This window comes from Stenella coeruleoalba (genome assembly GCF_951394435.1).
Source record: "Stenella coeruleoalba genome assembly, chromosome: 4".
Classification (NCBI taxonomy): domain Eukaryota; kingdom Metazoa; phylum Chordata; class Mammalia; order Artiodactyla; family Delphinidae; genus Stenella; species Stenella coeruleoalba.
Window position 1 is genome coordinate 25,456,411 of NC_137149.1, and position 27,279 is coordinate 25,483,689.

Consider the following 27,279-nt stretch of genomic DNA (forward strand, 5'->3'; position numbering starts at 1 on the left):
GTCCCACAGAGCCCAAAATATTAACTATCTGGACCTTTACCGAGAAAGTCTGTCCACCCCTGTGCTGGATATCAAGTAAATCATGTATCCTTTTAACAATCTAATGAAAGAAATATTTTCCCCAGAAAAATACTCAGATGCATATTCTCACATCTTCACACAGTGTGGCAGTTGGTCACAAGGGGTATGTGAATTCCCCAAAGACCCTGGGCCCCAGTTAAAATCTCTGTCTTCAAGTTTTCATTTAAAATAAACAGTTCATTTGCACTGTATGATTGCTGATATGTTTAATTTTTTAAAAGCCAAATTGGGAGGCGTAGACCCAAGGCCATATGAGTACAATGATATTTAATAATGTTATGCCTAGCTATTATGTTAATGGCTCACCCCTCTTTCCATCTCTAAAGCTCCAGGACTGTGTCAAATCTGCACATAGGATCCTTACTAGTAAGTGTGGGAGTATAAAAAGCAGTTAAGATCATTAACTCAATCGCCAGATTTCCTGTGTTTGAATCCTGACCTTCCATCAATGGCTGCTTGATCTTGAACAAAAATTACTTAGACTCTGTGTCTCAGTTTCCCCATCTGTAAAAATGAAAATAATCATGACAACTACCTCATACGACTGTTTTGAGGAAATGTATAATGTGCTTAGAGCAGTGCCTGGAATACAATAAGTATTCAATGTGTGTTAATTAATCAATTATGATATTTCTAAATCCAGACAATTATGCAGTTGTCTTACTTTACAAAAGCCAAATATTTTTCAAAATATGGATTCATAAAAGTTTGATCCTCACTCACTTTTGGGGAATGTCTAAAAATTTTGTACTGCTTCATAATGTTGGAAAATTAAGTAAATATTCCTTTTTCAAAAAAATAAACTTACCTTGAGTAAGCATGCTGAATTCTCTCAGTGCAGTTACCTTGAAAATAGACTGTGTTTATCTTTTGGCTTAAACCTCCCCCACCCCACCTCATTCCCACTCTGAAGGCTTGCTTTTTAGGCATGTAGATTATATTTCATAATGGTTGATTTCACCTGTTTGTGTAATTTTTTTTTTAAAGCCATGCTGAGAGCACTGGGAAAGACTCAGATGTAATTGCTTTGTAATGAAATGTTGAAAGCTATTTAGAGTCCATTCAGAACAATTACATTTGTTTAGTTGGTGGCTAGAAACTAGACTGAAGCCTATAAATATACTTTGTAAGAAAAATATTATATGTTGCATAATCAAAATATGATAACTAAAGTGAAGTCCGTTAAACACACATAGTGAAATGACATTGTCCTTTTCCTTCTGGTGTTGAGCTCAATAAAACTTCTCAAGATTCTTCAAGCAGTGACATTCAGAACCCCACCTTTAACTGTAAACCTAAGATGGCAATATGTGTGTTGTTCAAAGAGCCAGGAAATGTATTTCTTTCTTATTAAATTATTATCTTTCCGTGCCCAGATGACACTTCAAAACCCTCAACAGTATCAAGATGGGATAGGGTAGTGGAAAGCACTATATTAACAGGCTAAATTTTATCCCTGACAGCTAGTAACAAGTTCTAATACAGCTGGCAACACATTTAATATCTTTATGCCTCGGTTTCCTCCCCTGAGATGGTAATGATTCCTTTTTTCACGCTAAACTACAGAGTTTTTAGGTAATTAATTTAAATCAACTCATCTGCCAACCAAAAGCACGGGGCCAGATAATCCACTGATCAATTCCAATTCCAAAATTCCTTGATCATTGACATCAGTCCACAAATTTGGAATGGACATCTTGAAATACTCATCTAGCTGCAATCGAAGCAATTATGGGAAGAGATTTTCAAACTAAATGACCAATTTATACTGAAAAAAATCAAAAGTGTTTAAATCTCTTTTTTCTTTCATCCTGACTTTCCTCCCTATTCCTTGATATGACCTTGTCTGGTAGAGGGACTATCAGTGAAAGGCACAGTTGTTCTCACAACATGTACAAAAATGATTCAAATAACATATTAGTAGCTTCATACTGATATTTCAAAAACTGTTAATCAATTGAATGGTTCCATTTGTAGAATTTCTCCATTCTCTCTGGATAGAGTTTATTTTCTGTTGTAATATGTCTAAAGGTCATGAGACAAACATATTGCAAGGCTGTTTCTTTACTATTTCATTATGTCAGAAGAACTATTATTACTGTACAGCAACATTATTTCTTAATCCATGCACACTATGTATGCAGTGTGAATGTTTGTATGTATGGGCAGTTACATGTATGTCTGTGTTTAATCCATGAGCACATGTGTATGCAGTGTGAGTGTACATATATATATATGTATGTATGTTTAATCCATGAACATATATGCCATGAGTGTGCGTGCATGTGTATGTTTTTATAGAAGGTGTTAATCTAATGATTAGCACAGGCAACCCAGATATGGTCATTGCAAGACACTATACTTGTATGGCAGTAGGGTAGGGGGAAATAATTTTGATCCTTTTTTTTGTTTTTTTTTTTTACTAAATCATACTGTTAGTATGTTTAGTTTTATTTTAGTGACTTTTTATTGTCACTAAATAAAAACAACACTTCAAAGATGACAACAGAGGGCTTCCCTGGTGGCACAGTCATTGAGAATCCGCCTGCCGATGCAGGGGACATGGGTTCGTGCCCCAGTCCGGGAAGATCCCACATGCCATGGAGCGGCTGGGCCCGTGGGCCATGGCCGCTGAGCCTGTGCGTCCGGAGCCTGTGCTGTGCAACGGGAGAGGCCACAACAGTGAGAGGCCCGCGTACTGCAAAAAAGAAAAGATGACCACAGAAAAATTAAGGCTAAGGAGAATAAGAATAATCGACTAATATTAAAATGCTTGATGAAAAAGCTACCAAAAATCATTCCTGGCTTAACCCACATCTCCTTCTCAAACACAGAGAGAATGCCTGTAGCATAAACCTGATTTTTTTTTTTTTCACAATAGATTTGTGGGGGAAAAGTAAGAAATGGTGGTTTGTTGTTATAAGTTTTGTATATAGATTCATTAAAATTTCGAAATGAGTGGAGCTTTTCAGTTCACTAATAGTAGCAGACCAAAAATATCCCAAAGGGAAAAAGAGCACTTTCCGTGTTCAGTGGTAACTTTTCAAAAATGCTGTCAGGTTTTTTTTGACATTTTATCAAACATTTGGAAGCCTTATTCATAAGTAAATAAGTAAAGGATTCTTGAAATAAAGGCACAGGTTTTTAAATCTGCTTTTAAAACACTACACGTATTTATGAACTCTATATAATTTTTTTCATAATAAGCACAATATCCCTGATATGAAAAATTCTGACATTTAAATTGTTCTCATAGAAACCCAAACTGTTCAAAGAGCAACTATGGGGCTTCCCTGGTGGCGCGGTGGTTGAGAGTCCGCCTGCCGATGCAGGGGATACGGGTTCGTGCCCCGGTCCGGGAAGATCCCACATGCCGCGGAGCGGCTGGGCCCGTGAGCCATGGCCGCTGAGCCTGCGTGTCCGGAGTCTGTGCTCCGAAACGGGAGAGGCCACAGCAGTGAGAGGCCCACGTACCGTAAAAAAAAAAAAAAAAAAAAAATAGAGCAACTATGAACAATCTTTGTGTCGTAATGACCTGCACACTAAATCAGCTATGTAGAGATTTCAATTAAAAAATAAAGGAGTATGATAGTGGAATTAATGGCACAGTGAAATAAAACAGAGGGAGAGCTGCCTTTCAATAGCTGCTAAGCCTCTATGTTTACTAAATGATGCAGTGTGTAGCCTTATGCTGTACATCAAATACCAGATGTCAAAAAACCCTGATAATTACAACTAATAACGTATTTCAATGGTAGGAAATGTAGAGAAGGTAATAATATTTAATCAAAAGTAAAACTGTGAACAAATATTGATTTGATGAAAGTTTACTATGGAGCAAATAGTATATTTTGGAGGTTCAGTGATGTATAACGCAGTCTGTACACTCAGCAGAGTGGACATTTACATGAACATGGACTTAGATAAAATATAAAGAAGCAAAGCATCCAGGCAAAGAAAAGTTTGAAATATTTTCAGCAATTGCATGAGTTCTTGAGGGATCCTTCAGAATACATACCCTTGTGGTACAAATATCCATGTAAAATACTTTGGTAATTGAGTGTATTTGTCATCTATTACTTCATAACAAATTAGCCCAAGACTTAACAACTTAAAACAACACACACTGATATCTAACAGTTTGTGTAGGTCAGAAAGTTGAATATGACTTAACTGGATCCTGCAGTTCAGGATCTCTTAAAAGACTTCAACCAAGGTGTCAGCTGGGGCAGCAGTCATTTCAAGGCTCAACTAGAGGGTGGACCAGCTCTGAAGTTCACTCACATGGTTGTTGACAAGATTCAGTTCCTCATGGATTGTAAGACTATGGACCTGAGTTTCTCCTCAGTTGTTGCCTGGGTCCACCCTCCGTTCCTCACCATGTGGGCCACTCTAGAGGGCAACTCACAACATGCAGATTGTTTTGGCTCTTTGAAGTTCTTTGAAATTACCATATGAATTGTAGGATCAGCTTATCAATTTCTGCACAATGGCCGGCTGGAATTTGGATAAGGATAGCATTGAATCCACAGATCAATTTGGGAAATATTGTCATCTTAACAACATTAGCTCTTCTGATACATAAACATGGGCTGTTTTTTCATTTATTTAGGTGGTCTTTAATTTCTTCCAACAATATTTTATAATTTTCAGGGTCTATGTTTTACACTGCTTTTATTAAAAATAATCCTAAGTATTGTATTCTTTTTAATGCTATTGTAAATGGAAATTTTTATTAATTTCATTTTCACATTGTTCATTTTTATGTATAGAAGTACAATTGATTTTTGTATATGGACCTTGTAACCTTCAAATTTGCTGTACTCACTTATTAGTTCTAGAGGTTTTTTTAATGGATTCCTCAGGATAGTCTATATGCAAGATCATGTTATATGTAAATAAAGATAGTTTTACTTCTTCTCCAGTTTGTATACAGTTTATTTCAGTTTATTGTTTAATTTCCCTGACTAGAACCTGGAATATAATGTTGAATAGAAATGGTAAGACCAAATATCCTTGTCTTATTCCTGATCTTAGGAGGGAAGCATCCAGTCCTTCACCATTAAGCATGATCTTAATTGTGGGCTTTTTATAGATACTCATTATCAAGTTGAATTTTCTGTCTATTCCTACTCAGTTGAGTATTTTTATCATAAAAGGCTGTTGGATTTGTCACATGATTTTTTTTTGGTGTCTATCCAGTTGATTATGTTTTTTTCTTTTTTTATTGTTATAGTATATTACATTAATTGATTTTTAGACGTTAAACCAACCTTATGTGTGTGTGATAAATCCCATTGACCATGGTGTATAATGCTTTTCATATGTTGTTGAATTTAACTGCTAGTGTTTTGTTGAGGGTTTTGCATCTATGTTCATAAGGATATTCATCTGTAGTTTTCTTTTATTATGATATCTTTGTCTGGTTGTGGTGTTAAGGTAATAATCAAATATACTGATGCACTTAACAGTGTCCTACATTTCTCTGAGATTCTACTGAATTTTCTTACTTTTTTCCTCTCAGTTCTTCAGACTGCATAATCTCTATGGATCTATCTTTAAGTTCATGGGATCTTTCTTCTGCCAGCTCTAATGTACTGTTGAACCTCTCTAATAAATTTTTCATTTTAGTAATTGTACTTTTCAATTGCAGGATTTCCACTTGATTCTTTTTTAATAATTTCTGTCTTTTTATTGATATGATCTATTTGATGAGTCACTGTTATCATATATTCCTTTATGTCTGGAAGTATGGTTTGTTTCAGTTCTTAGAATACATTTGAAATCTTTGTCTACTAAGTCTGGCATCTGGGCCCTTTAAAGACGGTTTGCATTGCTTATTTTATTGTCCTGTCTATAGGTCACCCTTCCAGTTTCTTTGCATATCTTGTAATTTTCTGCTTAAAACTGGACATTTTAAATAATTTTTGTAGCACTCTTGATATTGATTCCCTCCTCCCATCTCCAGGGTTTTGTTTTTGTTATTGTTATTTACTCATCAGTTTACTTGTTTAGTATATGATTGGGAAATTGAAGTGAAGACTTTTTCCCTTGTAGTGTGTAGCCTCAATGCTACTCCTCAGAGGCAGCACAGTCACTCTGTCATAACAGTATTTTTAGTAAGGTTGCTTTTACATCTTTTCCTGATGTCTCTATTAAGCTGTCTGCCTGTGGCAGACAGCTAGCCAGGTATAAAAGTTAGCTAGATAAGAACCTACAGTAATTACCAACAATATGCTTTATTGTTTTTGACAATGCCCTAGGATGCAAATTGTGCCATAGTCTGAACCACTGAAATGTGGGCCTTTTCACAGTAGTCTTTGAAGCCAGTATATGAGGCTTTTTATGACTCCAGGAGCAACCCGAGCTGTCTCTTTCCCCGATTCTGTCTAGTAAACTTTTGTTTGGTCTATTATCAGCTTGTTGTTAATCTTAATTAAAATGAAAACAACCTCCTCTTAATTGCTTATTATCAAAATCATCATTTGTTTTCAAGAGTGATCTTAGGTTTGAACTTCTTAACTCTCTGTCCCAAAAAAAGTTAGTTCCCTTTGAGAGAACTTAGGAACTCTCTCTTCTTATGGTGTGCCTCCTACCCTGGGCAAAATCTCTACACCAATGCTCCAGAGCTGAGGGTGGAGATAATGGCCCCTTCTCACAGAGTGATACCCAGATTTATGATCAGGGTGCTGGGTTGAGATAGTAGCCTCTGGTCCTCTCAGCTTGCCTCTCCTGGCTTAGAACTAGCACCCTATAATTGAGCTGGAGCCAGGACAAATCATGGTTCCAGTATTCTTGGTCTACATCTGGGGTACAGTTTCTGCTCTACAAGTTTGGCTGCCTTGAGGAGGAGAGGTACCCGCTGTGTTCTTGGCTGCACCCAACGTGGGTAGGGATTTTGCCACTTTAAACTAGAGCAAGTGGGGAAAGGGGTGGGCCATGGTCAAATGCTACACACTTTCACTGTTCTTACCAATCTTAGTAGATTTCTTGAATAAATATTTCTTTGCTGTATCTTCTTGGTTCATTTTCCAGAGATTTAAAATGCTTGGCATTTTAAAAAAATAATTTCTACCAGGTATGGTTGTTTTGCTGGAAGAGGGACCACGGAGCTCCTCACAGCACCATTCCAGATGTCTGAACTCTATCATCATTTTTTTTTAAGCTGGACATAGACTATTTTAAATGAAAGCTCGTGAATATTTTTTCATGCAGTGTCTTGCTGATAGTCTCTTAAAAGACTATAGATATTTCAAATGTATGTCCTTATTAAAGTATTTTCATATAACTGTCCTATTGATATAATAAAAGTTAAAAGTGTAGTTGCAAAATGTGTACCCAAGAAGAGCTATTACCCATCTCTGCATATCTCTAAATGAATCATGTTTTGAATTGGAGAATAAAAGAGGACTTTCCAACTATTTTGATTTAATAAAAAATTACTCAGATTTAACTATAGTTATGGACAATTAGTTTAGACAGAAGACATCTTTACTATTATATATTTATCACTTGGCTTTGAAAAATGAAAGGACTGATATCTATCATTTCTTTTTTTTTTAACATCTTTATTGGAGTATAATTGCTTTACAATGGTGTGTTAGTTTCTGCTATATAACAAAGTGAATCAGTTATACATATACATATGTTCCCATATCTCTTCCCTCTTGCGACTCCCTCCTTCCCACCCTCCCTATCCCACCCCTCTAGGTGGTCACAAACCACCGAGCTGATCTCCCTGTGCTATGCGGCTGCTTCCCACTAGCTATCTATTTTACATTTGGTAGTGTATATATGTCCACGCCACTCTCTCACTTTGTCACAGCTTACCATTCCCCCTCCCCATATCCTCAAGTCCATGCTCTAGTAGGTCTGTGTCTTTAATCCCGTCTTACCCCTAGGTACTTCAGGACCGTTTTTTTTTCTTATATTCCATATATATGTGTTAGCATACAGTATTTGTTTTCCTCTTTCTGACTTACTTCACTCTGTATGACAGACTCTAGGTCCATCCACCTCACGACAAAAAATTCAATTTCTTTTCTTTTTATGGCTGAGTAATATTCCATTGTATATATGTGCCACATCTTTATCCATTCATCTGTTGACGGACACTTAGGTTACTTCCATGTCCTGGCTATTGTAAATAGAGCTGCAATGAACATTTTGGTACATGACTCTTTTTGAATTATGGTTTTCTCACGGTATATGCCCAGTAGTGGGATGGCAGTTCTACTTGTAGTATTTTAAGGAACCTCCATACTGTTCTCCATAGTGACTGTATCAATTTACATTCCCACCAACAGTGCAAGACTGTTCCCTTTTCTCCACACCCTCTACAGCATTTATTGTTTCTAGATTTTTTGATGATGGCCATTCTGAACGGTGTGAGATGATATCTCATTGTAGTTTTGATTTGCATTTCTCTAATGATTAATGATGTTGAGCATTCTTTCATGTGTTTGTTGGCAATCTGTATATCATCTTTGGAGAAATGTCTATTTAGGCCTTCTGCCATTTTTGGATTGGGTTGTTTGTTTTCTTGATATTGAGCTGCATGAGCTGCTTGTAAATTTTGGAGATTAATCCTTTGTCAGTTGCTTCATTTGCAAATATTTTCTCCCATTCTGAGGGTTGCCTTATTGCCTTGTTTATAGTTTCCTTTACTGTGCAGAAGCTTTTAAGTTTCATTAGGTCCCATTTGTTTATTTTTGTTTTTATTTCCATTTCTCTAGGAGGTGGGTCAAAAAGGATCTTGCTGTGATTTATCTCATAGAGTGTTCTGCCTATATTTTCCTCTAAGAGTTTGATAGTGTCTGGCCTTACATTTAGGTCTTTAATCCATTTTGAGCTTATTTTTGTGTATGGTGTTAGGGAGTGATCTAATCTCATACTTTTACATGTAGCTGTCCAGTTTTCCCAGCACCACTTATTGAAGAGGCTGTCCTTTCTCCACTGTACATTCCTGCCTCCTTTATCTAAGATAAGGTGACCATATGTGCATGGGTTTATCTCTGGGCTTTCTATCCTATTCCATTGATCTATGTTTCTGTTTTTGTGCCAGTACCATACTGTCTTGATTACTGTAGCTTTGTAGTATAGTCTGAAGTCAGGGAGCCTGATTCCTCCAGCTCCATTTTTCGTTCTCGAGATTGCTTTGGGTATTCGGGGTCTTTTGTGTTTCCATACAAATTGTGAAATTTTTTTTTCTAGTTCTGTGAAAAATACCAGTGGTAGTTTGATAGGGATTGCATTGACTCTGTAGATTGCTTTGGGTAGTAGAGTCATTTTCAGAATGTTGATTCTTCCAATCCAAGAACATGGTACATCTCTCCATCTGTTTGTATCATCTTTAATTTCTTTCCTCAGTGTCTTGTAATTTTCTGCATACAGGTCTTTTGTCTCCTTAGGTAGGTTTATTCCTAGATATTTTATTGTTTTTGTTGCAGTGGTAAATGGGAGTGCTTTCTTAATTTCACTTTCAGATTTTTCATCATTAGTGTGTAAGAATGCCAGAGATTTCTGTGCATTAATTTTGTATCCTGCTACTTTACCAAATTCATTGCTTAGCTCTAGTAGTTTTCTGGTAGCATCTTTAGGATTCTCTATGTAGAGTATCATGTCATCTGCAAACAGTAACACCTTTACTTCTTCTTTTCTGATTTGGATTCCTTTTATTTCTTTTTCTTCTCTGGTTGCTGTGGCTAAAACTTCTAAAACTATGTTGAATAAGAGTGATGAGAATGGGCAACCTTGTCTTGTTCCTGATCTTAGTGGAAACAGTTTCAGTTTTTCACCATTGAGGATGATGTTGGCTGTGGGCTTGTCATATATGGCCTTTATTATGTTGAGGAAAGTTCACTCTATGCCTACTTTCTGCAGGGTTTTTATCATAAATGGGTGTTGAATTTTGTCGAAAGCTTTCTCTGCATCTATTGAGATGATCATATGGTTTTTCTCCTTCAATTTGTTAATATGGTGTATCACGTTGACTGATTTGTGTTTATTGAAGAATCCTTGCATTCCTGGAATAAACCCCACTTGTTGATGGTGTATGATCCTTTTAATGTGTTGTTGGATTCTGTTTCCTAGTATTTTGTTGAGTATTTTTGCATCTATGTTCATCAGTGATATTGGCCTCTAGTTTTCTTTCTTTGTGACATCTTCGTCTGATTTTGGTATCAGGGTGATGGTGGCCTCATAGAATGAGTTTGGGAGTGTTTCTCCCTCTGGTATATTTTGGAAGAGTTTGAGAAGGATAGGTGTTAGCTCTTCTCTAAATGTTTGATAGAATTCACCTGTATAGCCATCTGGTCCTGGGCTTTTATTTGTTGGAAGATTTTTAATCACAGTTTCAATTTCAGTGCTTGTGATTGGTCTGTTCATATTTTCTATTTCTTCCTGGTTCAGTCTCAGCAGGTTGTGCATTTCTAAGAATTTGTTCATTTCTTCCAGGTTGTCCATTTTATTGGCATAGAGTTGCTTGTAGTAATCTCTCACGATCCTTTATATTTCTGCAGTGTCAGTTGTTACTTCTTTTTCATTTCTAATTCTATTGATTTGAGTCTTCCTTTTTTTCTTGATGAGCCTGGCTAGTGGTTTATCAATTTTGTTTATCTTTTCAAAGAACGATCTTTTAGTTTTATTGATCTTTGCTATCATTTCCTTCATTTCTTTTTCATTTATTTCTGATCTGATCTTTATGATTTCTTTCCTTCTGCTAACTTTGGGGTTAAGAAAATGGGAATAGGAACATACATATTGATAATTACCTTAAAAGTAAATGGATTAAATGCTCCCACCAAAAGACACAGACTAGCTGAATGGATACAAAAACAAGACCCATATATTTGCTGTCTGCAAGAGAACCACTTCAGACCTTGGGACACATACAGACTGAAAGTGAGGGGATGGAAAAAGATATTCCATGCAAATGGAAATCAAAAGAAAGCTGGAGAAGCAATTCTCATATGAGACAAGATAGACTTTAAAACAAAGATTATTACAAGAGACAAAGAAGGACACTACATCATGATCAAGGGATCGATCCAAGAAGAAGATATAACAATTGTAAATATTTATGCACCCAACATAGGAGCACCTCAATATATAAGGCAAATGCTAACAGCCATAAAAGGGGAAATCAACAGTAACACACCATAGTAGGGGACTTTAACACCCCACTTTCACCAATAGACAGATCATTCAAAATGAAAATAAATAAGGAAACACAAGCTTTAAATGATACATTAAACAAGATGGACTTAATTGATATTTATAGGACATTCCATCCAAAAACAACAGAATACACATTTTTCTCAAGTGCTCATGGAATATTCTCCAGGATAGATCATATCTTGGATCACAAATCAAGCCTTGGTAAATTTAAGAAAATTGAAATCGTATCAAGTATGTTTTCCGACCACAACGCTATGAGACTAGTTATCAGTTACAGGAAAACATCTGTGAAAAATACAAGCACATGGAGGCTAAACAGTACACTACTAAATGACCAAAAGAGCACTTAAGAAATCAAAGAGGGAAACAAAAAATACCTAGAAACAAATGACGATGGAGACACAATGACCCAAAACCTATGGGATGCAGCAAAAGCAGTTAAGAGGGAAGTTTATAGCAATACAATCCTACCTTAAGAAACAGGCAACATCTCAAATAAACAACCTAATCTTGCACCTAAGGCAATTAGAGAAAGAAGAATATCATCATTTCTTGACTAATTTGTTTCAGTAGCCTCTTCACTGGTCTCCAGTTCCACTCTTGAGCCTGTGGAGTCTATTCTTATCAAAGTAACTACAATGATCTTGTTAACATGTAATTCAGATTCTGTGACATTTTGTCTGAAAGCCCTTCAAACTATCTTAAAAGAGCCCACAAGGCCCTAGCATCTGGCCCCTTATATTGTGTTCTATATGCTGCCATCTCATTTTTTAATGAATAATACTTGAAAGTCTCCAGTGCGCCTCCCTTCATGCAGTCCTTGATGATGACTGTTGTTTTTCAGTTATCACACTTGTGTTGTGCTGCTCCTCCCAGTTTGGTGACTCTGGTTTTGACCCCAGTTTTATCCTACTCTCCCTACAAGTCACTGCTAATATAATGTCATCCAGGCTCTGGGGTTCTTGAATTTGGAGGAGCATTTCCTTACCTCCCATTCTCTACACCATATACACACTCTTAAGAACAAATCAGAAAGATATGGGTTAAAGAATATTTTAGTGACATCATCTTGTGTTAATTCAAAAGTTATCCTTGACAGTACTGAAAAGAAGTTGAAGAGAGAGGAAAGTACTGCCTTTGTCTCTTCTCCCTAAAAGTTAATTGCCTGTGTTCTAGTCTTATCTTCCCTTTTCCCTTTTCCTTGCTCCTTAAGGATGGGACCACTTGTATTTTACTTCGTTTTTCATGTACTTCAGTCTGTGTAATCCACTATCCTAATTCTCCATACCAAAGTTGCCGTCCTACTTTTAGATTTAAGCCCTGTGATAGAAATGCAGCTATAATTGCTGGTAATTTCCCCTGATAAGCTAGAATTTCTAGACTGGGTTTTCAAATTAAAACCCACTATATATTTGGAAACGATTTTTTGTATCAGTTTTTAATCCTGAAACAGGCAAAATATATTTTTAAGCTTGAAAAAGCATTAAATAATGAAATCAAATATTAATGGCATTACCTTGGAAGACAGAGCAGTGAAAGTTTGCTAAATGTTCAGTAAATGGAATATTTGTATGATCTTGAATATATTTAATTCTACTTATTGGAAACCTATGATGAGCAAAATGGTGTTCGGAAAGAAGAAAATAATAAAATCACAGTGGGATGATTATAGGATACCAGCCAGCAAACTTGAAGCTCATTGATATGAGCATTTAAATGATTTTGTTACTGAATATAGAATGTTTATTTATAGATGGCATTTTCCAACAGTTTAAAAGTATTTCCATATATCCATGTGGTCAGTAGAGATATCCCTTCATCATTATGTCTGTAAATTTTTTCTTTTTATATTATATATGCATATATTTCTCATCTCTTGTTCGAAACTATTGTTCACAGACACAATTCATCCATTACCATATTCCTTTTCTGTGACAATATTGAAATATCACAATCCTTTGTACCTTCCTGTTAATATTCTTGTGTTTTATTTACAATAAAAGTGAATAAAACTTAGTGTGAAAAAATTGCACAGCTATAGATTCAACCTTTAATATATGCTATATCAAGATGAAATATTGTGTTACAATAAGTGAGCTATCCATTTGTCACTGAAAATCTTTAGCATTTGAGTGCTTTATTGTTTTAAGCATTTCAGAGAGTAACCTTTTAAAATACATAACTTACCACTTTAAAATGGTAAATGTGTCCTAAGCATCATGACACATTTTTCACAACAGCTAAAGGTTTTCATGTTAATACAAATGATTTTACTGTACTCTTTTCCTGCTGTGCTGTCAGAGTCAGCTGTGATTATATGGATTATTTGCTCCTAAACTATGTTCACAGAATTTTTGAATTCTTGTGTCTACTTTTTCTAGTTTTCCAGTCTATTGTTTGTAATGTTGGTAGCTTTCTTTTCTAGCCATTGTCATGTTATCTGGGCCTAGTAGCCAGATTCCCATTTCAGTAAAATGAAGTGGTCAAAGTAGATGACCACTGAAGCCCCTGATATCTGTAAAATTATATGAATCTGAATTGCCCTGAGCTTGGAAATCAGGTAGAGAAGGCTTCCTAGGTTTGTTTCTAAAGTGATAATGAAAGCTCTCAATTCCACAAATGAAAAAACTGAGCTCATAAGTGACTTGTACTTGGTCACACAGGGAACCCACACTCTGCCTTGTGGTTCCTAATTCATTGTTCTCAATTGCACCATACAACACCCCAAGCAAGAGCTGATGATCTGTGGGAAAACCAGACAGTATCTTCCCAAGGTAAAATGAACCAACTTGTGTGCCCTGTTATTCTAATGGCCTTTTGTTAACCATAGTCCAGTTAATTAAGGTAATATATGTGACTTCTGCAAAGCTGAATAATAGTTGAAGAACCCAGACCTTTCTTCTGTATTGAGAGAAGTAGATGTTATTGTATAAAATTTCAAAGATTAATATGGAAAATTTCATGTATTAATGGCATAATTATCAATGCATTGTGTAACAAGCGAAAATATTTTGATTTCGCTTTCAGCTACCCATTGACAGCAGATAGGTATAGGTTTTTGGCCTTTTTACAAGTAGGATGATATTGTTTAATAAAATTCTTAGCTAGTTTATTCAAGCAGTCGCTAAAGTTCTCAATTTCTGTTTTCACCAAACCTAGGCCATGAAGAATAGGATAAACTTTTTGCCTGGAAATTAGAATTGGTTTTTCACTAGCTATTAATATTCATACTGCTTTGTAATGGATTTAGAGAAAACAATGGCTTTTCTTGTCATGTGTTGTATCATGGTCAGTCCTTGACTTGCCAGTCTGGTATTGACGGGTAGATAAAAGAATTTCCCTTAGACAGAAAATTTCTACAATACATATTTATCTATTTGATTTTTTTAGCAGAGGGCACCATCAGACACCCCCATCCCCCAAATCCCTATTTTAGCTGCAGTATCTTTTTTCTGTACAGTAGCTTTTTTTTCCCTGAACATGTTTAATCTCAAAGGAATAAATGCCACCTACAGAATGCACTTTAATATTGGGCAGCAATAATTGAAGGAAATGAACTATTTATGTTACTCAGATGCATTGATATGAATCTACCAAGGTTTGCACCTGTCTGTTCTGGATACCTTGTTGTCATTATTTTTAGTAAGTATAAAGTCTTGAAAGTCATTCTTTCTGCTTTATGGTTTTTATGCATTTAAATAATATTTTAAGATTAACTAGAGGAGCTCCAATTCTTTTCAAGTGCTGATACATATAACAGTTGCAACAAAGATTTCCCCCTATAGGAGGTAAGCTGATAACTGCGTAAAGTAGTTGTTAATATTTAATTTACTTGCTTTAAGGTAAATAAATATTTCCTCTAAATATTAAGTTTTATTTATATAATACAGAGCAATAAACTGTGCACAAAATATAAAAGAAAAATTCACGTTCCTCTGCAGAAAACAAAACCTTAACTATTTTTATACATAAAAATCTTTTATGATGTGAGTTTACCCTGTGTGTGACACAGCCTAATTGCCCTGAGTAGCAAGTTCATGTGTTTAGCTTCAGATGTATCTTGGTTCAAATTTTGCCAATTACTAGATGGGTGCCCTTAGCAAATGACTTAAAATTCCAGTGCTTTAATTATGAATGTGTAAACTGGAGATGATAGTTGTTTCTACCACATAGGTTTTTACGAGGTTTAGGTGATGTGTGTACATGTTCATATGTGTATAATGCTTAGCTAAGTGCTTGGCACATAAGTCTTTCAAAAAGCATTTGTCCTCCTCCTCATCATCATCATGGCTACCATCATTCTTACCATATTTCTTCAGGAAGCATGTGATCATTCCTCTTGAAATAAGAGGTTGATGATGATTGTAAAACGACCAAGTGACTTTTTCAAGGTAATGTAATATGCACATTGGGAACAGATCCAAGATAGTCTAATTTGCTTTGCAGTCCTCCATCTATCCATCATTCAGTACTGAATGTGGTCACTAATTTTTGGTGATTCAAAGAGACCAATATCTTACCAAACATTCCAGGAAAAAGGAACATTCATGATAAAAGTTGTGTTTTTAAAGAAAATAAGCGAAATATAAAAAAAAAGTTGATACATGTCTATGTGAACTCTTGAATCTTTGAAATTATTGCTTTCCAATTATGTCCAAAAATTTTCAGATACTTCCTCCAGTGTGAAAAAGTAACTCCCGTCTTTCATTTGTTCAGCTGTTTGTTCATTTCTTTCTTCTTTCTTCCCTTTCTTTCTCCCTCTTTTCCTTCCTTCCTCTCCTCAACAGATAATTAATGAATGTGTATTATCTACTAAGCACTTTACTTGACACCAAGGATGCAAAAATGAATGAGATGCTGCTTATTCTTGGGATATAACTTCAGTTTAACAAAACAGCATTTTGGGTTTTTGAGAGACAGGTACAGAGCCCAGCATAGCCACAAAGGAGACACGGGTTAGTTATAAGAGGAAGAAAAATCATAAACAGGACAGACAATTGAGATAACAACACTTGTGAAAAATGAGTAGGTGTGCTTGAGGCAGAAGGCAGGAACAGGGCATCCAAGCAGAGGGAGCAGTATGAGAAAGGGCACAAGATAGTGCCCAAAAGAACGTGTTCCACTCTTGTGACAAAATATATATCAATATATATTGCTTCAGCAACAACCTATCTGTGGGTCAGGAAACTATTGCCTGTGGGATTTAGCTGCAGCCTGTTTTGGTATGGCTGGTCTGCTAAGAGTGGGTTTTACATTTGTAAACGGTTGTAAAAATCAAGTAAACAAAGAAAAACATGTGACAGAGACATTGTGTTGCTGGCGAAGCCTAAAATATTTCCTACATAGCCCTTTGGAGAAAAAGTCTCCCAAACTTTGAACTACACACTTTGACCTATAAAGATGCAGAGGAAGGTATCTCAAATTGGAATCATAATAATGGACAGTATTTCATGAATCCCTAATTAATGTACATCTAGCCATAATGATTATTGGTAACTTGCTGTGTCCTTAGAAATATGAAATTTGTGGAACATAAAATACATTTCTGATAATTCTTGCCCTTATGAATCTCCAAAAGGAGCATAAAATATTGAAGAAAAGAAGAAATTGATTTGGTGTCAGAAGAGGCTTTGAGTTGGGAATTAAGAGAAAATGAGCCCGTGTAGTTCATGTGGAGCCAGAATATGAAGGAACTTTTCCCTCTAGGTTTCAGGGCCTCAGGGACCCTAAATCCAACTGTTCTGATCACTTTTGCTTAGAACTCTACCTTCTGAAATTCCAGTTCTCCAGATTCTCATAACACCTCCCCTAATTAATGTATTCTAATCTACTGCTCTCCTGTTTACCTCCTAGATCAGGACTCTTATGTGCCTTTTATACATAAGATTAGGAAGTGGGCTGCTTAGCAACAAGGCATGAGAATTCTTATTTCTACATTCTGGTAGGGTACAGATTAATACTTGGTCATCACTTCTGAATGCATACTCAGTACCCATTTTCACACTCTTCCTAGTGAATAAAGCCAAAGTTTGCTTGTGGAGCCAAAATGTCTAGCTAGAGGACAGATTTTTCAGCTTTTATTTCAGGTAGAGAGCATTTAACATAGTTCTGGCCAATTAGATATAAAAGTAAGTCACGGTATGGAACTTCCAGGAAAGCAGGTTAGAGATGGCTGATGTTTGCCCTTCTGCACTTTGCCTTTGTTCCTTTCTCTTGCCTAGTATGTGGTCCTATTGGCTGGAACAAAGACATTCATCTAAAACATGAAGGAAAGGCCAAGAGAATCAGAGACCTCACTTCTGGTATTCTTGAACTTCTGAACCAACCACTCATCTCTGGATTTCCAATTACTCAAGAAAAATAAGCACTTTTCTTTTTCTCAATCCACTGTTTCTTGCTTTTCTGATGCAAAGTTTGACCATTTCCTATCCAGTGCTTTTCCATTGCATTTTTTCTCTTAAGCTGTTTTGAGATTTGCCTACATCGAAACTGCCCCATTGTCTAAAATTTGTAGACCCTTCAAAGGAATATTTATATAGAATACCCTAAACATGGCCTAACAGTTTTTAAGAAGTGTTGATAGTGAAAATTTTACGCCTAATTATCAATCAATTATTAGATAGCAGTTTTGTGAGTGAATTCTTAGAATGCTTAATAATAGCATAATTAACTTTCAGTGACAGATTTTCATTTTATTGCTTCAATGACCAAACTTGTTTTTAATTAATAAATGATTGTGAGCTAATCAAAAGCCAAGGTTTGCAAGATTTTTTTAAAAATTTAACTCCTGCTCTACTGAGTATACCCTATTCAAATTGGATAATCCATCAAAAGCAGTAGTTATCACATGTTTTTCGTTTTCTTTTCTTTTATTCTCTTTTGTTTTTCAATTTGAAAAGTTCATCTAGATAGTTTCTTTTATGCTTTATCGGTAGGGGCTGAACATTTTCATCATTCTGTAATCACCTCTTCAGAGTCAACATTTCAGTTCCATGCAGTCACTTCTGCAGTAACCAGAGCAATATGAGAAATTGTTTTCAAACATGTTGACAGTGGAGAGCGTTAAAGCTGGTTAATAATATAGGAGAACTGAAGGGCTTGAACTGGAGTTGCTTTGAGATGAAAACTGTATTGAAACTTTGATTTCCAAATATCATGCCACTTTAACATGAAGATAACAAAATGGAAGTATAATATTTGGTATGGCATGTCTACAGAAACATATAGTAATTTACCCATCTTTATAGGCAGTTACTTAAGTCATAATTTATTTAAGTTTTTTTATTATATACGTACCATTTATTAACATAAGCTTTTTGTCTGATGAAATTTATTTCACATGGTAGTAAAGTTTCCACAAAATTGGAAACAATCACGGATGGGAATTATTTTAACTCTTAGAGAAGGCACAGGATGTCACAGAGGACAACATGTAATAATCCTTTGTATTTTGGAGGTGGGGGAGAAAATTTACAACCAGAGGGATGGCTCATTCCTACACCAAATGTTTAAAGCATTTTTCCATAAATGCATTAAGCTGGCATTAAGGGGAAAAATGACTCCTAAGGGAAATCTCAGCTTGACTCAAAAATAATATTAGAAATATATTCCATTGCTCAGAGTAAGTAATAGTTTATGCAAATCTATTTCTGCAAAGTGATGCGTTTAAATTAATGATTCTAAACCATCAGCTATATAACTGTGGAAGCATCCAAAAAGTTAGGAAATGTGAGCAAAATTTTTAAATGAAGGACATTCCAGCCAGTTTCAAAAAGGACAAGTTGCCCTCCTCTACTTGTCTACCCCACACACACACACACACACACACACACACACACACACACACACCCCTAGCCATTTCATCTAAACCAGAGCTTTATTTCATGAACATAGGCAATCAGGTAGAAGATTTTTAAAAATTATTTAATACTTGCTGTGTATAGATATTTGAGGTACTAAGAATGGAAATATATGGGAAGGTAAGTTAGTTACATTATTTACTTGAGATAAAATTACAGATGAACGTATTGTGAAAATGCTGTGATTTGTATTAAGCAAAATTATTTTGAGTACCTTCTTTTTGCACGTTTCTGCTTATAGTAACTATAGAAATGATATCATAATGGAATGGATCATACTATTCTTGTTTCCATCTCTTAACACATTTACAAAGAATCTTGAATGTTATTCCTTCCAGGTTAAAGGCATTGTTAGAAGCTCTAAATATTTACTATCTGGTATCATTTCTCTTGTCACTAACTTACATCTAGAACTAGATCTTTCCATGCAGCAGAGGCAACAATGAAGAGAAAGGTACTAAAATGCAGATATAGTATTTCCTGAGATAGCCTGATATCACATCTTTGCTGCCCCAAACTCTTCACAGGTCTTTGCTTTCCTCTTTATTAAGCTCTTCTCAAGAACCCATCATTATAAGCATTCTCTTGAATCCTCCCTGAACTCCTTTACATTTCTTGGTAAAGGAGAACTCCCTTGCAAAGTCTCAACTTGGTAAAGGTAACTCCCTTGCAAAGTCTCAACTCCTTTTAAATCCAAATCTCTACCTAGTCCACTCCTGTACCCCCGAAAATTAATGTGGCTAGATCAACACTTAATTGTTCTCACTTTAAAACCATGACCACAGACCTCAAGTGGAGCTCAATACTGCCCAAAAGTTACACAGCAAGTCCTTATTTTGTTCACAATCTTACTCTCCTGAATCACTGTTTCATACCTTCTCTTTCTGCAAATTACTACACGTCTTGCCCCATCTTAATTCTCAACTGATGAGTTTCTTATTTCACTGAAAAAAAAAAAAAAGGTCAAGCAATTGAAAGAGGACTTCCACATGGCCCCATTACTACAACTACTACTTCAACGTGGTGGTAACAAAATGTAAATATAATAATAGGTTTGATTTTAATTTGAAACGTGAGCATGTCTATACAGAAAAGAAAACATAAAAATTATAATAATCTTCAGAGCTAGTTACTCAAGTGGTCCTAATTATTTAGTACAATCTTTTTGAATATGTAGGTACCCCTTATTACCATAAACTGTGTTAACAGTGACCTAAATATTCGTCGTGGCTTGGCATGCTGTGAGGGCAGCACACAATCCTGGTTCCTGTCTTGAAACAACGAATAAAAGAGCTAGAAATGCAAAGACCAAATTCTGTCCTTTTGCACTCAATCACGTCCCTTCCCAACTGTTCGAGAATATCATTCCAGGGCCCCTCCCAGAAGGCCCGGCAGGGACCTGGCCCTGCGCATCCAGAGCTTGGGCGGCGTTTTCGCGCGGGGCGGGATACGCACCTGCAGATCCTGGGCGAGCTGGCGATGGAGAGCTGGGAGACCCCTACCTGCAAGCGCTGGCGGCCGCCGCCGCCTCCAGAAAGGGCCAGGTCCTGGAGGTGGGCTTCGGTGCGGCCATGACAGCTACGAAGGTGCAGGAGGCCCACATCGACGCGCACTGGATCATTGAATGCAAAGACGAAGTTTTCCAGCGGCTCCAGAACTGGGCTCAGCAGCCTCCCCGCAAGGTGGTTCCCTTGAAAGGCCTGTGGGAGAAGGTGGCGCCCCCCCTGACAGACAGTCACTTTGATGGGATCCTGTACGACACGTACCCGCTGTGTGAGGGGACCTGGCACACACACCAGTTCAACCTCATTAGGGACCATGCCCTTCCGCCTGCTGAAGCCAGGGAGCATCCTCACCTACTGCAACCTCACCTCCTGGGGGAGCTGATGAAGTCCAAGTACTACTCAGACATCACCACCGTGTTCCAAGAGACGCAGGTGTCCGCCCTGCTGAAGGCGGGCTTCAGGCGGAAGAACATCCACACACAGGTCACGGCCGACTACCGCTACTACCCCTTCCGGTGGATGATCACGCCCGGTCACCGAGCAGTGAGGCCACTGGGCCCACCCGCTCAGCACCCACAGAGCCCTGCGGACTCCAGGCTTCAGGTACTCCCAACTCCCACGACCCTGCTCAGCACCTTAGTGGCCGGGAGTGCAGGCTCTGGCCTCTCAGCCCAAGCCCAGACCCACGCCAGCTGCGTGACATCAGCAAGCTTCCCTGGCCTCTGCAACGGGATTACCACTACCTTCCTCCTAGGGTCTTGAGGCTGAAATAAACGCTAACGCTGGGTTTGGCCAAGCAAAAAATTTTAAACATATATATATATATAATATAATATAAAAAACTGTAATTCCATTAGTTCTCCCCTGTCTTCTAAATCATTACCCTTTCTATAAACATGCAGCTATTTCTCCCCTCTTTAGATAGTCCTGCGCTTATGTTGTTTCTCCAACTAGAGCACCATTTCTTGACTCTTCATTTTAGCAAAACGTCTTAAAATCGTTGTTATACTCACTTTCACCATTTCAGCTCCCTCTAGACTCTCTTAAATCCACTCTGATTTTCTTGCCCTTCACCACTCCACCAGATCTTCTCTTTTCCAGTTCATTAAAGGACATCCAGTGTTAAACCCAATGGGCAATTCTTCGTTCTCCTTGGAAATTCCTGGTATTCCTCCCATCTCACTTGCAATACTCTTTCTGAGTGTATTTTCTGGATTTCTTCTCTCCTCTCTGCCTTCTTGATGTTAATCTGTCCCAGACTTAGCCTTCCTCTTCTCTCTGTTTACACATTCATTCTGTTGGTGATCTTAATGAGTTTTATGACTTTAAATAAAATTGATATCTTGAGCTCTCCAGCTGAACTTGCTCCTCTAAATGCTAAACTTATTTATTTGACTTCCCAATTGAATGGGAAGACATTAGACATCCAATTGAATGCCTAATCTCAAACATATGTCTTTTCTCCCCCAAACCTGTTTAATTTTTTTAATTATTTTTTATTTATTTATTTTTGTGTGTGTGTGATACGCAAGCCTCTCACTGTTGTGGCTTCTCCCGTTGTGGAGCACAGGCTCCAGACGCGCAGGCTCAGCAGCCATGGCTCATGGTCCCAGCCGCTCTGCGGCATGTGAGATCTTCCCGGACCGGGGCACAAACCCGTGTCCGCTGCATCGGCAGGCGGACTCTCAACCACTGCGCCATCAGGGAAGCCCAACCTGTTTAATTTTTAAACTTTTCAGACTCACTTGATGGAAGTTCTATCCTTCTAGTTGAGCACCTTGTCTCATCTTGCATATTCAATCTATCATCAAATTCTGTGGCTCCACCTTCACAATATATCCAGAATAAAATCACTTTTCACCAGTTACATTGTCCCCACCCTGGTCCAAGCTATCATTATCTCTCACTTAGATTGTTACCAAAACCTAGTAACCGGCTCCTACTTTCCTCCTTACTTCCTTTCAGTCAGCTGTCAACATAGAAGCCAGAAGAATTTTTTTTTTAAATTGTAGTCTAGATCATCTGTCTGCTCAGAACTTTCCAGTAGCTTCTCATCTCATTCAAGGTAAATACCAACATCCTTATTGTGGCACATTAAGGACTTAAATGCTCTGTACCCCTTCCTTCTTGTCAGTGACACTGCATCATACAACCTCTGTAAAAGCATAGTCGATGTGAATGGTGCCCCCTGGAGTTGTTCAGTAAATAACTGACAAGGCTACTTGCAGCAGTGCCACCTCTTGACATTATCTCTTGCTACTCTCCCCCTTTGCTAACGCTGCTCCAAAAGCAACTGAATTCTTATTCTTCCTCAAAAATACCTGAGGTTCTTTCAACTCACAACAATGTATGTACTGTCCTTCTGCCTGGAATGATCTTCTCCAAGTTATCTGTATGGCTTAATCTCTTACAACTTTAGACCTTGTTTCAAAATATTACCTTCTCCATGAATAATCTATTTAATATTGCAACCCATACCCCTTCATTCCTCTCCTTTTCTCTGCTTTATTTTTCCCAGTAGCTCTTAGCCCTTCTAATATAATATACAATTTACCTACTTGTTTTGTGTAATCTTGGTCTAACCCCACTAAAATATAAGCTTCCCTATGGCAGGAATTTCTGTCTGTTTGTTCAATGCTGTATCCTCTGCAACAAATGGCTCCTAGTATGTTATTATACATAATAAATATATATTGAGTGATTGTCAATGAAGTGGGACTTCTGGGTACCAAAAGTTAGCAATGAAAATGCTTAATCAACCACATTTTATACAGTGTGAATGAAGACTTGCTTAGTCTTTGTGTTAGTTCTTTTCAAGCAGCTAAGAAGACCTTCAGCAGGGTCAAGAATATTAAAGGGATGTGTCTCAGTTGCCCAAAATAGCTCTACTTAGAATTGGAAAGTTCACACTATAGAAGAAATACTATTGCTGTGCTATTCCTATTTCAAAAGAAAAATCCATTTGTAACACAGAGCTCTCCAGAGATTTGTCACCATTTACTAGGCTTCAGTCCAAAAAGTGTAAGGACTGACCCAGCCAATTTCCAGGGTCACACAGTCATTGCTTTTATCACTTATGAAAACAGAAGACAATTTCAGTTCCAAACACTGTGCAAAATCAATGATCCTAGGATCATTCTCAAAGTTGACAAGTGATTCCACATTGTCCTTATTAAAAGGAAAATTAGATAATGAGATCTGTTTCCTTTAGCACCAGTGTCACTCCCTAGAAATTGTATATTTAGGAAGACAAATCAATACTTTAAGTTCAAAAACTTACTGTTCAGGCTCCCCTGGTGGCACAGTGGTTGAGAGTCTGCCTGCCGATGCAGGGGACACGGGTTTGTGCCCCGGTCCGAGAAGATCCCACATGCCGCGGAGCGGCTAGGCCCGTGAGCCATGGCCGCTGGGCCTGCGCATCCGTAGCCTGCGCTCCGCAACGGGAGAGGCCACAGCAGTGAGAGGCCCGCGTACCGCAAAAAAAAAAAAAAAAAGTTACTGTTCAATGAAGTATCTCTTTACCACAAGTACATTCATTTATGCAAAAATCATTTTATTTATTTTTCTTTTCTATTCATTTATTAAATTTCTATGATGAATTTAATAAAAAATTTTATTTGCTATTTCCTTTAAAAAATATTTATTCAACACCAACAATGTGCCAGTCATGGTGCTAACACTGGGACTATTAAACCATCCTAAATGTATTAGGTCTAGTTTCACAAGCCATATCTCCTGGAGTGTAAACAGAAGGTCATAATAATAGGGAAAACTGCCATTTGTCTGGCTCTTTCTCCTCTCTGTATCAGGACCTCCAACCATTATTCAGGCTACTGTCCAGCTATTTGTGGTAGCTGTAGGAAATATCTGTTATATGTCCATGAGTCCAATCCTCCCAACTCCTAGTTTTCTCCTTTTCTTCTCTGGTTCTCTATGGTGTGCCAGGTCTTCTAAAGAGTATCTACCAATGACTGACCACAGATTGTTCTTTCCACCTCTGCATATGATGCCTGCAGTTCTTTTTGCCCGTATATTAGGACGTGTTTATCCTATGAAGGGGTATTGCTTTACGTGCTGGCACAAAGGTGCTTGCAAGTCATCAGAATTAATCCATTAGAGCAATGTTCTTTCAGTGCAATCCATTCCCCTTCTTTTGTTATAACAGGATTTCACCATGGGGTTCACCTGTGACTTTTATTATTTAAATAGACTAGTCTCCTAGTTATTTTCTCTATACACTAGTCATTGATCAACATAGGATTTAACAGTCATATATATAACATGATAGTATCTAGCTAAACAAATAGGTGTTTCGCATGTATCAATGAGTTTTCTTGGAGAAATGCTGGGCAGTGCTTTAGCAAACTCTTCTTCTAGTTTTCCTAGTTTCCAACCACTGACATCTCACCTGAACCTCTTAAACCTTTTATACTTATTAGAAAGGGGAAAGACCACTTGTATCAGTCAGATTTCCATGATAGACGCAGAAGCCATTTGGAACTTTCTGAAAGGGAGTTTTTATTCAGCGATCTAAGTGCTTCCAAAAACTTTGGAAGGGCTGATGGAGCAGATTCTAGGCTGTACTCTTCTGGGACTTTGCAGAGCCAGACAGAACTGGTTCCCTAGTGGGGCCACTGCTTTTAAAGCTGCCACTGGAGCTCTGACAGAAGCAAGAAGTTTTCACCGCTGCCCTGCAAATGGGCACCAAATACTGCTTCAGAAAAGATCTTACGTACCAGCAACAGGAGCCAGGAGCTGCCAGACTTTAGCATCTGCCCACCTGCTTCCTTCTGACATCTATCCTAAGTACTTCTAATTGGCTGAAACTTGTTTGCATCAAAAATGATAGCGGCAGAGTTTGGGAAATGTATAATTTTGCTTTATAACCCCCCCCCAAGTAAAAATAGAGTGGTAGGAGTTCCAATTCAGAACTATATATTAAAATCAATTCCCTTTTGTCAGTAAAGTGCTTCTAGTCATTAACTTGGAGCAGGGAGAGAGGGTCACAGTAGTAGCAACCTAGTAGAAAGGCAAAAGCAATGAATTTAGAGGACTTGGGTATAATTCTAGCTCTGACATTTGTGAACATGAGTAAGTCATTTGCTTTCTCTGAGCCTCAGTTTCCACATTTGATAATCCAGGCCACCTCACAGGGTAATTATGAGGATAATGTTAGACATGAATGTAAAAACACTTCATGACTATCAGGTACTAAGCAATTGCAAGCAGATAGGATCAGTAAGAATGATTAAAGAAAAATTAAATGAGATCATTTCCATTACGTTAGATGTTTGGTGCTAAATATATTTTCTAGTTTTGGAAAAATGATGACCCTGTTTTTATATAGTCTGTAAGTTACCACATTATCTCATTTTCCAATCAACTGGGAATTTCATGTAAATAGGAATGATCAAGTTAAGCTTCCCATAAACATTTGTGGTGTTATCTCATATTATGATATCATAGAACTCCTAGATCTTTTCAAAGACATTGTTTTAATAAATAATAAAAGCCACGTTTGAATTAGTTTACTCTGTCATTTACATGTCTAATTTTGTAGTCTCCAATGCTTCCTATATTCACATTAGAAAGTCTTTCAAATTTTGCAATTTTTGTGATCTTGTGTAAATATATGTTTAGCTCACTTTTTAGTTTACCAACTCACTGGGAAGGGTGTTTTAAGCTCTGGACAGTAAAGAATGAAGGTTTCTATAGAAAGCCCCTTGATAACAGAAAAAGAGTTTGACTAGGGAATTACTTTTCATTTTGTGTTATCATTTAGATTGAAAAAATATAAACTCATAATTATCTAGTGTGATTTACTATTTTGATTGAGCTCCAGTTGTCAGTGTGATAAGATGACCTTATAAGCAGTAGAACATTAAGCTCCCAGAAATCAATAAATATAATAAAATCCTTTTACTTCCTTCCTACTCACCAAATCAATTGCTTTTTACCTTCTGGTTTCTTCATGAAAGTTCTACAGTTCATTTAACTACCTGTCAAAAGTGAAATGTCTTTTTTTTCTGAAGAGATACAGCTGTTTAATATTTCAATTCTCTCATTTTTTTTTTTTTTATCTCTTTGCTTCTGGAAGATTCGCACACTTATCTAGTGTTCTGGGCCCAAAATTTGAAATAAAATATTAAACAGTGATAAAAAATGGACACTAACAAAATGATTGGTGAAGGCTATTAGGATTCATACACCGATGATTTTGTTATTCTTCTAGTCATGGGACAAGACAGTTATGAAACCTCGGTATGAATCGTTTGAAAGAGTAATAAGAGTATAACAGATTGTCTTCCCCCTTTTTGTAAATTAGAACTACTTCTCTAAGCAACAGTCATACAAATTCTATTTACCAGACAGAAAGGTTTGAACACCCTTGACCTTAGATTTCTCTCATGAGAAAGTTCATCTGTATCTCATACCCAGTGCATCCACATCTTGGCTACTCTGCGATACTCATCCTCAGAACACTTTGTGACAATTCACTGGGCAACATGGAACTAACCAGAGATCTAAGGCTTTTTCCAGTACATGCTTCCCAGTGAGTGTCAGGGTAACAGTAGTTGCCTGCTCCCTCTGGTAGTCCTAGTAGTTTTGTTACTGGACTTTTCCAACTTTGCTTTATATTGAAAATACAGGCTCCT

The 27,279-nt window shown here is 37.2% G+C and overlaps 1 protein-coding gene and 1 pseudogene across 5 annotated transcripts in view; both read left to right on the forward strand.

Annotated features, from left to right (window-relative positions):
- Positions 1–27,279, forward strand: part of NDST4 (N-deacetylase and N-sulfotransferase 4) — a 246,565-nt gene that overhangs the window by 103,342 nt on the left and 115,944 nt on the right. Inside the window, exon 1 of one of the 4 annotated variants that reach the window (XM_079919076.1) lies at positions 21,119–21,226. The exons of the other annotated variants lie outside the window; for them this stretch is intronic. Within the exon in view, the coding sequence (XP_079775202.1) occupies positions 21,143–21,226 (84 nt within the window). The 5' untranslated portion in view covers positions 21,119–21,142. Of the gene's footprint in view, positions 1–21,118; positions 21,227–27,279 lie in introns of those variants that run through there. 4 annotated transcript variants of the gene reach the window in all.
- On the forward strand, positions 20,265–21,133 carry LOC307186040 (guanidinoacetate N-methyltransferase-like; annotated as a pseudogene). The gene has a single exon. The product of its transcript is annotated as a guanidinoacetate N-methyltransferase-like (transcript).